Source organism: Rhipicephalus microplus, chromosome 3, assembly GCF_043290135.1.
Source record: "Rhipicephalus microplus isolate Deutch F79 chromosome 3, USDA_Rmic, whole genome shotgun sequence".
NCBI lineage: Eukaryota > Metazoa > Arthropoda > Arachnida > Ixodida > Ixodidae > Rhipicephalus > Rhipicephalus microplus.
The window spans coordinates 215,695,141-215,708,675 of NC_134702.1; the positions used below are offsets into that span (position 1 = coordinate 215,695,141).

A 13,535-nucleotide genomic window follows, 5' to 3' on the forward strand; every position below is an offset into this window, starting at 1 on the left:
ACCTGGCCAGAAGAACCGACTGCGGATGCGCTCGTATGTTTGTAGTAACCCAAGTGTCCTGACGTCGGATCGTCGTGGGAAGCGCGCAGAACTTCAGTGCGTAGTGCGCGTGGTACTACGGGAACCCATCGGTGGCCTTCCGGGTGGAAAATGTATCGATATAGCACATCGTCCTCCAATTTGAATAGTCGGATTGTTTCCGGAGCCTGGCATTTGGGGAAGATGAAGCGCTGGTAAGCTTACCAATGATGTCAGTGCAATAAGAATCGGCTCGCTGGTGAGTGGTAAGTACTGACGGACGGGTGGATGAAGGTAGGGAAGAAATGGATGATATCGATGAGGCGTCCTCCGTATAGCCAATTTGACAAGGGGATATGACGTGCACCGAAGACTGTGGCAAAGGGCCTCGTGACAAAGCGTCGGCATCTTGGTGTTGTCTTCCAGTCTTGTAGATGACGTCAAAGTCATGTGATTGTAATCGCAGAATCCATCGGCCGAGTCGTCCCGACAAGTTTTTGATTGTGGACAACCAGCAAAAAGCATGGTGGTCTGTCACAACAGTAAAATGTCAACCATGTAAATACGGACGAAACTTTCGGATGGACCAGACAACAGCCAAGCACACTTGTTCGGTTATCGAGTACCTCTTCTCTGCAGAGGTCAGAGTGCGGCTTGCATACGCGACAACTTTCTCGCGAAAGGCATGGTTGCGCTGGGGGAGTACGGCATCGATTCCTTGTCCACTAGCGTCAGTGGGTAATATCGTAGGTGCCTTTTAATCGAAATAACAAAGCACCGGTGGGGATGTCAGTACCTGCTTGAGTTCTTGAAATGAGGCTTCGCATTGATCATTCCGATCGAAGGAACCGGTACTAGCAAGGAGCTTGTGGAGAGGAGCGGCAATAGTGGCAAAGTTGCGAATGAAGCGGCGTAAGTACGATGCGAGTCCAAGGAAACTGCGCAGTTCTTTGGAACGAAAGGGTCGCGGAAATTTGAGGACTGCAGAAATTTTGTCCGGATCGGGCTGGATGCCAGCTTTACTAACGAGATATCCTAGAAATTTTATAGCTGTGTTGCCAATATGGCACTTCTTGTGTTTAGTTGAAGTCCAGCATTAGAGAGACATGTGAGCACTTGATCTAGGCATTATGGACGATCACCAAAAGTGGAAGAAAACGCGACGATGTCATCGAGGTAGCATAGACAAGTTTTCCACTTGAGGCCACGAAGTACAGTGTCGATCATTCTTTCAAATGTGGCTGGAGCATTACATAGGCCGAATGGCATTACGTTAAACTCGTAAAGACCACCCGGCGTAGAAAAGGCGGTCTTTTTTTTGTCTGCTTCGCCCATTGGTATTTGACAATACCCGGACCGAAGGTCGAGGGTGGAGAAGTATTGGGCGCCTTGCAATGAATCAAGTGCATCATCTATACGTGGCATCGGATATACATCCTTTCGGCTAATCTTGTTGTACACGCAGTTATCAACATAAAATCGTACCGATCCATCCTTCTTTTGTACCAACACGACGGGTGATGACCAAGAACTGGTAGGGGGTCGTATAATGTTTCTTTTTAGCATATCGGTCACGTTCTCCTTAATGATTTTGCGCTCGGCCAAGGAGACTTGGTAAGGACGACGGCGTACATCAGTCTGACCTTCAGTGTCGATGCGATGATGCGCAACTGTGGTCTGTTCTAGTGCCGAAGCAATGCCGTCAAAGGAGGCCTGGTGTTTCGTTAGCAAATTTAGCAACGCCTCACGTTGAGAAGCAGAGAGGTCAGGATTTATCCCGGGAGCAAAGGAGAAGGAAGTAACAGACTGGACTTGTTGTGGCTGAGCTCTTAAGGCGTCAAGAGAGACCAGAGATTCCTGTTGGGTATCCACATAACACAACAATGCAGAACCTTGGGGTAGGAGGACAGGCTTCGGGGTAGGGTTCAGGCCAAGGATTATCGCAGCACTGTCGTTGAACCGCACCAGGCTGGAGGGGACTACCACGCCGCGAGCTAGACAGTGGCTGGAAGGGGTGATAAGGACGTCACCATTGGCAATATTCGGAGAAGTGATGGTGATGAGTTGCTCGTGACCCGGGAGCAGCATGGTATCGGAAGCTGTGAAAAAACGCAATGGTTTTTCGTCGACGCGCTTGCTGCAGTGATCGGTCTCGGTCATCTTGAATACACGTTGACGGCAAGAAATTAATGCAGATGCCGATGAGAGAAAGCCCCAACCTAAAATTAGTTCATGAGCACATGAAATTAAGACAGCGAAGGTAATGTGAGGACAAATACCATCAATGAATACACGCGCTGTACATTACGCCGATGGTCTAATTATCGCTCCATTGGCCCCAATCAAAGATGATTCAAGGTAGGGTGTCTTCACTTTCCACAATTGAGAACACAAGTCGGCACGCATAATTGAAATTGTTGCTCCCGTGTCCAACAAAGCCAACGCCCGCACACCTTGCACAGTCACCAGTAACATGTTTGATGGTCGTTCAGGAGGACTTGGGTCATTTCGCCGCGATGAAGTTTTCCCTCCAAAAACTGCACTGTTTAGTTTTCCTATCGCTGGGCAGCCAGTTGAGAGACAGGTCGAAGTGGTGAAACAGAGCGCCGGAGTGGCGAAGGGCAGCGTGGTCGGGAGGCACGTGTATTGTTTGTCGTGTTGGAAATGCGCACAGGAGATGGGGATCGGTGGTTGGAAGGACTGTCGGCATAGCGGTAATACTGTCGAGCACATGTGTCGTCCCGTTCAAAAGCAGCATAACCACGACGTTCATCTTGCTGCCGACGTCGACAGACCCGGGAAACGTGTCCTTGAATTCCACAGTAGTAGCGAATAGGCCGTGGGGCCTACCAGGAATAATGGTAGGTAGGGTTCGGTGGACGAGCGACTAGAGGTCGAAGTGCTGATGAAGTGATGGCCACACTATAGAGTGCAAGTTGTCGAAGCAAGAAAAAAATCACCTACAGCTTTCAGCCACCACCACTTTCGCTGCCGATAACGCATGCAATGATTCCCAGTGTAAAACACATAGTGCGTTACGCGCTTTTATTTCGGTGAAAAAAGACGTCGAATTACACAATGGCGTTTACTTCAAACACGATGGCAAGCGCAGCGATGCGAGGAACACATTCGGTATTCAAGGCATCACAAAAATCTAAATTCATGAAGTCAATCTTGGATCACTTCTCCATTTTTCACTTTGAGTCATCGTTGCCGTCGTTACAGAAGACATCGAAGAAACCTAGCAGCGAATGTTTCGTAAAAAGTGCAAGCGACCCGATGATTTGTGAATAATGCCCCTGTCATTTCGTGAAAGTATTAAAGAACAATTCCTTAGTTTCATCACGTCAATTGGGGCAATGTTTGTTTAGTACAATCATCACTACCGCACAGAAAGATCGCCTTCGAGATATGTACATTGCTTATTCGTGGAATCCGAGATGTGCGCAGTGAAGGGTGCAATTTAAACGACAGATATATTACTAAGCTGACGCGGAAGTCCGTGTCTTCTCAAGTTTTTTATTGAGCCTCTGATTCTTGACTTCAATACAAATCAAGTATTAGGATAATAACTGTATGCGTGAAAATTAGGGCCACTGTTTGGGAACAACTTCCTTTGTAGCGCGGAGGCACGCGAAATAAGGGCAATGAGGTATTGGGGGTTCAGGTTATCTTTATTCTTAAGTTGTCACCAACTATAAATATTTAATACGCACTAGTGATAGGATTTCGCTATCGCGTTCAAGTACTAAAAGCGAAGCTTTAGGATCCCTTAATTTTTTAGCTCCGTTTGATAAGTTATTGTAAAATCTAGGCCATGTGCTGCGCTATATTATTTGGCTCGCGTGTTGTCGGGAGCCGCTCCTACCGATCGGCAGCATTTAGTGACCATGCACAAAACGTGTTGCAGAGCCCCTTTAATGGGTGCGACTAAAGCGACCTTGAACTCTCGCCTGTCTCCTCGGGCGCAGCTGCTTGCCAAACGTCTGCTGTCACGGGCTCGTGTTGAGCGAAACATTAGACTGCGCAAATAGCGTATCGTGTCTGCAGCGATAAAGTATATTTAGTTACAGCAAGCTTTTAGTGATTGCGAAAAATGGGTAGCGGCGCAAAGGCGGGGAAAAACCAGAGAAGGACTATTTCTACGCTGTCTTGCGTTTCTCGACGCACTTGAAGAATTTAGTCAGAGAAAACGCTCTGTGTTCCCCGAGTTGGTTGACGTTTGCTAATAAGCGGAACGGATTGCCATGTGGTTGCTGAGCCGTCTTCTGTTCACTGCAACCGTGGTGCTCACCGAATGGCATGCAGTCAATGGTTATGTTTCGATTGCCGAGGTGTCCCTTCAAAATGGTAAGCACTGCGAGGAAATTTTCTCCCCGTATTTCAATCGTAGAGTCAAACCAAAATGCGTGACCCGTTTACAACGTTAGGAAAAAAAATGTCAGCTCCACCCGTGGAGCTACGACACACTTGCCCGTCACTTGTGAAAGAAGGTAGTGTTCTCTGGTTTCTGATTGAGCCGTAAGTACACTTAAAAGTAAAGCTTTTTACCAAATTGTTTCTTGCGCATGAGTCGATCCATAAAGGTTTCATCATCACCATAAAGTGTTTGTGTCGCAGAAATTGGTCAAATCCTACAACTCAACATACTGTCCACTAAAAATGAGGATCTATGCAGTTAGCCCAGCAAACAATTTAAAAAAATTGCAGTCAGCTTTTTCTCTTTGAATAACTCTGACAATGACGTCAAAGCCATGAGCCTTTGTGCAGTGTTGAAACGAACTATAAAAACTTTACATCTCACAAAAGCCTCAGCAAGAATTAAACCTATAAGTGTCTGGTGGGGTTCCGCTGGTGAGCCAGATTACAGGCGCAGAAAGGCCGCTTGTAAAAAACTTCTTATCAGCCAGTGCCCTGCTAATGGGAGCCGTTACAAGTACACCAACGCAATGTCCAAAAGAGCTGTTTTCATGGTAAAATGTCAGCATGGAGAAAACCGCTATGCACTTCTTTCTAACAGCCCCAACGAAAAATTCTCTTTACGTTGCTTAGGTCTCGAAGAGTTATTCCTTCTTCCACAGAGTTCGTTGTATTCACTTCTAAAGAAATAGATAATCTCTAAGATGGAATCGCATTAGGGTTACAACAGCGCTTTCTCACATTCACAATTATTCTTCCCCAAATCTTGCATTGTGGATGATTTTGTGAGCGTAACTGTACATGAACTTTCTCTTGTTGTTCGGTCCCTCCCTAGTTCAGATCACGTGCCAGATGTAATTACAACATACGTGCTAAAAATGCTATTTGAGGTGTCTCCTCAGGACCTCTTTCATATTGTCAACCATTCACTAAGGAATGGCTAGATTCATCCACATAGAAGAATGGCAAAAATAACTTGTTTTCTTAAAAAACAAGGAGTGGGTGCTCGTATTATTAATATAAGGCCCATCACTATAATCTCTCATGTTCTGAAGTTAGTTTACAGCCTTCTATACTTCAGAATCAATAAATTTATTGCAAACCACTCAGTACTGAGTATTTGTCAGATCGGCTTTAGACTTCAATATACCATATAGGAAGCACATATAGATTTAGAGTGATACATTAAGCTTGCATGCCACATGCGTCACTTTTCAGCACTATACTTGGCATGAGTTTTCTGTGGCATCACGACCAAAGCTACGTGGGAGGAGCTTATGCACATGTGTTACTGCCCCAAGTAGTCCGTCTGGAGTGCTATAGGTTTTAGTTTAAAAAGCGCACTCAACAGTACAAGTGCCTTAAAATGAACAACAAATTTTTGGAGGTAATCAATAAAGTGCTCATTTTTAAGGAAAAGAACAATAACTAGGCTTTACTTAAGAGTTCCCATTTATTTTAGAAATAATTGGCAGCATATCCACGGAGTGAATGATGAAGAGCGGGGCGAAGCATTCGTCCGTCCATTCTTTTTTGCTTCCATCCGTCCATGCGTCCGTCTATGTGACCATCCATGCATCCATCCGCCCGTCCGTGCATGCGTCTGTTCGTGCGTACGTCCCTGCGTTCGTCTATGCATCCGCCCCTGCGTCCGTTCATGCGTCCATCCATGCATCTGTCTGTGTCCGTTCGTCCATCTATTCAACACTCCAAGTACCACCATCTCGCATGTTCATCATATATTTCCTATATAGAAGTACCGCCATCCAGTGGACATTTCAAAGACCAAACGACAGGTGGCACACGCACACTTTCTTATGGCTTGCGCTACGGGTCTACTTCCCACCTTTAACCACCTCGAGTTCATGGTATATACTAGTTCACTGTATTCATGGCACTGTGGCCCAATGCTCGCTAAACCTTTCTAAAACCAAGGAGGTTACGTCCAGCGATTATAACGTAGCAACCTTTTCCAGTCAGATAGTGCTCAATGTACATGCCATTGGCTGCTAATTGGCAATGATAGACAGGAGAATTCGGCTTTTACTTTCTTACGGCTTCCGCTTCGTTTCTACTTCCCACCTTTAACTCCCTCGAGTTCATTCATGGTATATACTAGTTGATTGTATTCATGGCACTGCGGCTTAACGGTCGCTAAACCTTTCTAAATCTAAGGAGGTTACACCCAGCGAGTATAATGTAGCAACCCTTTCTTGTCAGATAGTGCTCAATCTACATGCCAATGGCTGCTAATGGGAAATGAGACACAGGAGAATTCGGCTTTTACATTTTTACGGCTTGCGCTTCGTATCTACTTCCCACCTTTAACCACCTTGAGTTCATGGTATATACTAGTTCATTGTATTCATGGCACTGCGGCTCAACGCTCGCTAAACCTTTCTAAAACTAAGGAGGTTACACCCAGCGAGTATAACGTAGCAACCCTTTCTTCTCAGATAGTGCTCAATGTGCATGCCAATGGCTGCTAATGAAGATCGCAGCGTGCGCGTTAACTAAAAGCCGAACGTTCCTGTCTCTCATTCCCGATTAGCAGCCATTGGCATGTACATTGAACGCTGTCTTTTATAGTTCATCAACACACAGAAGAAATCTCTCACCGGCATCACCTTGGAGGTCACAACGTTATACTTGTTACACACTAAAACGGCTACGAGGGATGAACGGGTGCCGCTATAAGGAGCTTCGCCCCTGAAAACATTCTGGAGACGCTCACGTTATCTTTTTGGGGAACGTGAAAAAATCACGTCCACGACCAGTCATGAGCGGGCGTCTGACGTTCGTTGCTCTAAGTTAATGAAACGCTGTTTTCGCACAGTCAACAGAATATTACACAGCAACACATCTGTTGTCCAGCGAAACTTTGCGCTGGTAATTTTATCCTCGTAAGTCAAGCGCAAAGAACCACTTCTTCCGTATAGACGCTGACGGGTACGGCGTTACAGTACGTGACCTTCAGCGTAATCGTAGCAACAATATTAGGCAAACAAAATGCCTATTACCTATGCAACGTAATTTAGAAAGAGGGCCACTGATTTTAGGTGCAGTTTCCAATGGCACTTATGCTTTCAAGCAGTTGGTTATGCTGAAGACTGGCAGGTCACCTGTTTTACTTTCGAGATGACTATAGCAATTAGAGCCCCACTTTCAGTGATGATAACACCTATAAACGTCTTCTTTCTCGGTGATTGCACATGCAGAGAACAAAACATTTCCCGACGCATCACTGTCTTCGTTTGTCCCTGCTCGATCAACACAGATCACCTAATGAACAGACACTTATGCTCGCTCACAAGCTTTGATGTGAACATGCTGGAACCAAGCGACGCAATCGTTGTTTAACGGGGCAGGAAAAATCTGAAATGACACGAGAAAACTACAAAACAAGAAACGGCATTTTTGCACGGTGCAAGTTTTTTTTATTAAGAATGCGAACAATCTTGAACATATTATTGATTTATTTTTATATCTTCCTGTTTTATATGGGGTATAGTAAAGTTTAGCGTTCGTGGACTAGATGCCAGAGCGTGCTTGGGGTTCGTAGCCTTGGCTGTGCTGCCACAGAAAGCTGTTGCAGAGTATAGTAACTCTAAATTTGGCTTAGGCATCTGACAGTGTCGAACACGCAATGCTGCTCGATTCATTAGAAAGCTTGAACTTCCCGCTATATTTTATAATTGGGTGTATGAGTTTCTAAAGGACAGAACAGTTTATTGTTGGTGAACAGTATATCTTCACCAAAATATCATCAATACAGAAGGGTCCCTCAAGATTTATTCCTCTCTCCAGTTCTATATATTATATTATTACGTTCAGCCTTAACAATAACGTCCAATTTTACATATATGCCGACGACATCACGTTCTTTGCTGCTTCTAGTGATAGTCATTCTTGGCAAGCAACACTACAGTCATAATTTGTATCATTACAATTAGGGTTCCAACATACTCGAATGACCCCAAACGTCAGCAAAAGCTCTGTGCACGTTTTTCTCCTGAATTCTTCATTTCGCAATTCTGTTCAATGTCGCCATAAGTTTATTCCACAAAATGACTGTTTTAAATATTTAGGCGTATTTTATGACAAAAAGGTTACTTAATAAAACCAAATTGAACATAATAAATCGAAGGCTACTCGAGCTATTGGATCTACTTTAAAACTTGGTCGACAACCCAGTGGTCTACGCCGGGACAGTCTAATTGTAGTTTACCGTATGTATGTTCGCCCAATTCTAGAATTTGGTTGCGTTTTATATTCCACGGGCCAGCATATAAGATTCATCCCCTCGTTATCTTTGAACAAGAGGCTCTTCGAACTTATTTTGCAGGTTCCAAAGTTTACTGCCAACAGTACGTTATATCAAGTAGCCCAAATTCCCACCGTAGTTTGTAGACTCCGCATGCTCACCGTCAAAACATACTTAAAAATTTACGCTTTCTCACTTAGACGAATACAGTCTGTATTCATATCTCAACCGAAAACATTTTTATGAGCCTTGGTCTACGCTAGAAAGGCCTTGAGTTGTGTTTGGTCAAAAGCAGCTAGAGCATATAAACCTTAAAATATGTAGCATTGTTTAAAATGAATCACTAGAAAAACCAAAAACTGAATTTGATGACATAATTCCATCAAATGCCAAACTGCTACCGCATAGATATATACTAGGTTTCTTAGAAGACTGTCTACTTCAATTGTGAAATGTTAATGTAATTGCCACAGATGCATATATGTGTGAAGAGAAAGCAGCTGTAAGCATATTCTCAGAAAGTTTCTTTGTCATTCTGAGTACCTCTCCCGTACTATACTCCTATGTTTGAAGCAGAGATTTTAGCAATTATTTTAGACCTTAGAAGACTTTCAATGCATGATTCGTGAATTGTTATAGTTACTGATTCAGTCTCCATATGCAGATTCACCTTCAAGTTCTAATTAGAGTCTTCCGTTTCAAACGCTTTCGCCTCTTTAACCCCTTAACGCTTGAATACAGTGCGGTTGATATATTGTTACGTTTAGAAATGTGTTTATTACACTGTGGTGTACTGGTAGACTTGAAGGGGTCGTGCACCGGAGGCCTATGTCTTGTCTTGTCTTGTTTCCTAGGATATCTTGGCTCATACCCACATGGGGGATTGGCCACACTGTACCTCATAATATATAATTTTTTACAACGCTTGCTAAAAAAAGAAAGAGAAATTAGATAGGAACAATAATAATGTTCCTTTAAAAACGTGAAAAAGTGCAGAAGAATGCGATAAACCAGAATATATAAAACAAATTAACAAGAATGAGGAAGGGGAACAAGGAATCAAACATATCTGGCAGTTCCACTAGCAGCGTATCCTTCCGGTTGCCTGAATGAATTTATGTAGCGCTGACAGAATAGCACTGTGGCCCACACCTAACTGACTGGCTCCAAGCGATAATGGGGTGGATAAATTGACTGGCAATCCGAGCATACCAATCGGTCTTTCAAGAATTATTCGTCTCATAGAGGCGAAGCGGCCGCATTTGAGAAGAAAGTGATCTATTGTTTCCGGTTCATTGCAAACTGCACATAGGTTAGTTAATGAAAATCCTAATTTGTTGAGATAAAAATTTAACAAATCATGATATGAGACCTATCTCACTAGCCGAACGTCCTCTTCTCTAATCTGCCTGTTCCCCGCTGCCCAGAGACTCATACCCAAATCACATATGCATATCATTTCCCTGCGCGCAGACGAAGCCCACCGGGCGAGTTAAATAGTGTCTATGATTATAGCGCTTCAAGCGTGCTATATGGGCTGGTTCAGTCTTTGCAGATCGTCGGCCATTTGATTGAAGACGTGCTACGCAGTAAGTTACATCGCTTATGTGGTCTAGAACAACATAAGGTCCCGCATAGTGTGCCAGAAATTTTTCACACATCGCACGTTTCCTATTTGGCGTCCACGGCAACACGTGGTCTCCGAATTATACATCACTTGTCGACGTTGATGGTCAAAACGTGTCTTCGAGCGATCTTGCGAAGCGAGGTTGCGCAGGTAAGCAAGACTTCGGGCTTCTTCTGCACGGCAGACGATCTTGGATATACTGGAATCATGGTGGTCCAAAAACGGGAAGACGGTATCTAGGGTATGACGAGGTGGCCGAACATACAGAAGAAAAAACGGACTGTAGCTGGTGGTCCCATGCTGTGCGGTGTTAGACGCGTAAGTGATGAAAAGTAGCACGCCATCCCAGTTCTTGTGTTCTGCTGCGATATACATAGAAAGAATGTTCGTGAGAGTTCTCTTAGTTCGTTCCGTTAGGCCATTTGTTTGGGGATGAAATGGCGTAGAGCACCGAAACCTTGAAGCTCATTGACGAAGCATCTTGTCCACCACGTCTGCAGTGAATTGTCGCCCACGATCACTGATAACAATTTCAGGAGGTCCATGTCGTAGAACCACGAAACGCAGCATGAATAAACACACGTCAGCTGTAGTTGCCGATGGTATAGCAGCCATCTCACAGTACCGTGTTAAGTGATTGATAAATACGACTATCCAGCGATTGCCATTCGAAGACCTCGGAAAGAGACCTAGAAGGCCAATCCCAACTTGCTCGTATGGAGTTATAGGGGGTGGAATAGGATGTAGTCGCCCTAAAAGACACTGGTAAGGCGCTTGTGGCGTTGGCACTCGTTGTAAGTAGAAACGTACTGTTCCATCGTCTGGCACATTTTCGGCCAGTAAAATCTTTCTTGAAGCCGGCAAAGAGTTTTCGCTGTGCCTAAATGGCCGGACGTTGGGTCATCATGCATAGCCTGCAAGACGGAAACGCGAAGGCTCTTCGGAACCACGAGAAGATATCGTAAGCCGGTCGTAGCATAATTTTTTTTTGTACACAAGCTCGTCGCGCATGCAGAAGCGAGTCGCCGACGGTCTTGACTTGGTAAGAAGGAGCTCATGTATGGTGCGGTTCCTTCGCTGCTCAATCTTAAAGGCGTTAGTATCAGGAAATGGCAGGTCCAATGGCGCGATGTAGGTGTCGAAGTTTCCCGCGCAGCAGTCCGTCGATGGAAGCGGTAGTCGCGAAAGACAATCTGCATCGGCGTGATGACGGCCGCTTATACAGGAAACCGTAAAGTCGTATTCCTGCTGTTATGAATTTGCTCTGTCGCGATGGTAGCGGTGGCGACGAGCGGCGAGTCGTCGAGCGGACTTCGATGAAGCCTTAGCCCGAAGGTGAAACAGGGAGGCAATCCGTTTGGAAAACAGCAACAAAAGTAGCGTTTACTGTAGCAGGTTGTCGTTTGTACATAGCCGGCCAGCGCGACAACGTCGGCTGGGGCAAAATCCACTAACATGATGCCGGCTCGGCCTTAAATAGCGTCTTTGGTCCATTCTCTCAGACCAGTTCTCGGGCTCGGAGGGGGAGACGTAGCCATACCCGGAACTGCAAAGTGGTTCGGCGGAGGAAACGACGTTATCCCCGGACTGCACGGTTCTCCTGCACAGAAAGCGGCGCTGGGAGGGGGGGGGAGACAGTTCGTCGAAACAGGGCTCGATCTTGTGAGACGTGCTCCCGAACGAGGAACATGTCTGTGGCACAACAGCACCCCCGCCGCCAGACAATGCATCCGGAGTTTTGAGCCGTCAGCGCGGCTCGGAAGGAGGGATGCTGGTTGACCATCGGTAGCCGTTCCGCTCTCTCCGCCCGTTGAGACTTCCATAGGCCTGCAGAGGTTCACTGGAAGGACGGAGTCGAAAACAAAGGCGAACCACTCCGGCCAAAGCAAGCACCCTCCAAATGCTGATCAAATCGCCAGACCAGCAGAAACGAAAATATTTCCTCGAGATTTAACTGAGCTAAAAAAAATAGCATCACGAGCAATGCATCTGAGGAGCAATACATAATGTGGACACTCCTTTACAGTGCATGGCACTGCTAAACCAAACAGAATTTTTTTTTTCGTGAGCGATTCTCGATTGTGACCCGGGCAGATTAGGGACAATCGAAGCTGCCGATGTTGACTCAATTTGGTCCCGAATCTACAATTTAGAATACCAAGAGTTTTCGAATCACGCACATTTGCGTCGCCTGCAAGCATAAGACCGCTAAACAAAACAAAGCCATTCGATAAGCCCTAACTCAAAGTGTTCAGCCAATGAGCATCCCAACAAAATAAAACGCGCTTGAAAAAGTAAGTGAATAACAATGAAAATCAAACTTGCGCACGTTAAACAAAACAAAGGGCAAAGTTAACCCACACTGACACGCTTACCAACACGTAATGCCAAACAAAGAACGTATTTTAAACAGGCCTTTTACTCAGCCTTCTCTGTTAAAACACACTGACTGTTGCCTTTTTAAATTTTATGAAAACAAAATAATGAAACAAACATACCAATGCGTGCTTCTCCGATCAGAAGGAAAGTAAGACACAAAAATTCAAACACATTTATTACTGAATGGCTTACGACAAACTAGAAAAACAATTTTCAAAGCTGATTACATTGTCCATTCATAGTAATGGCAAGACGGGGCCCCTCTCAGACGAACTCTGGGGAGTCGCGCACTCCACAGCTTTTGAGGGTTGCGGTCTGGACAAAAGGACGACGAATCGACCTGTTCGCCGAACTCAGTAGCAGCGACTTTTGACCCGCAGCCGCTGAACTCGAAGAAAGGGGCATCTGCACTGCATCGCTTACGCCGCCCGTTCGACCAGTAACCCCCTCGCCACGGTGGCGAACTACAGCCTTTGTTGCAACTCAGAGGTACGCGATGTTTCCTCTCGTGGTTGCCTCTACGCGGCTTCAAAATTTGTAAGGCCAGGCGAAGATCTCGGCGTCCGAATTTTCCCGAAAGCCGGTTTTTCTGAACACGCTGTCCGCCAAATCTTGATGTGCGTGACAATCTGCGCTTCAAACATTTCATGGGATGCCCTTTCGTGCGCCTAGCCTTGAACCTGGCGTCTCGAATGAAGACGTCACGGCGCTTAACAGCGGCTCTAGCGCACGTGGCGCCCGTCGTCTTTACCACGTTACGCTTTTGCCGACGCTTTTTTCTCTTCGAATGGCTAGGAATGGTGGAAGCCCCGACACGCTTATTCACAA

General features: G+C 45.5%; 1 protein-coding gene across 1 annotated transcript in view; it reads left to right on the forward strand.

The window, feature by feature from the left end:
• Window positions 1–4,156: 4,156 nt before the first annotated feature.
• LOC119170252 (complement inhibitor CirpT4-like) overlaps window positions 4,157–13,535 on the forward strand; it is a 47,918-nt gene continuing 38,539 nt past the window's right edge. The window contains exon 1 of the mRNA XM_075890712.1: window positions 4,157–4,368. Within this exon, the coding sequence (XP_075746827.1) occupies window positions 4,266–4,368 (103 nt within the window). The 5' untranslated portion in view covers window positions 4,157–4,265. The remainder of the gene's footprint in view (window positions 4,369–13,535) is intronic.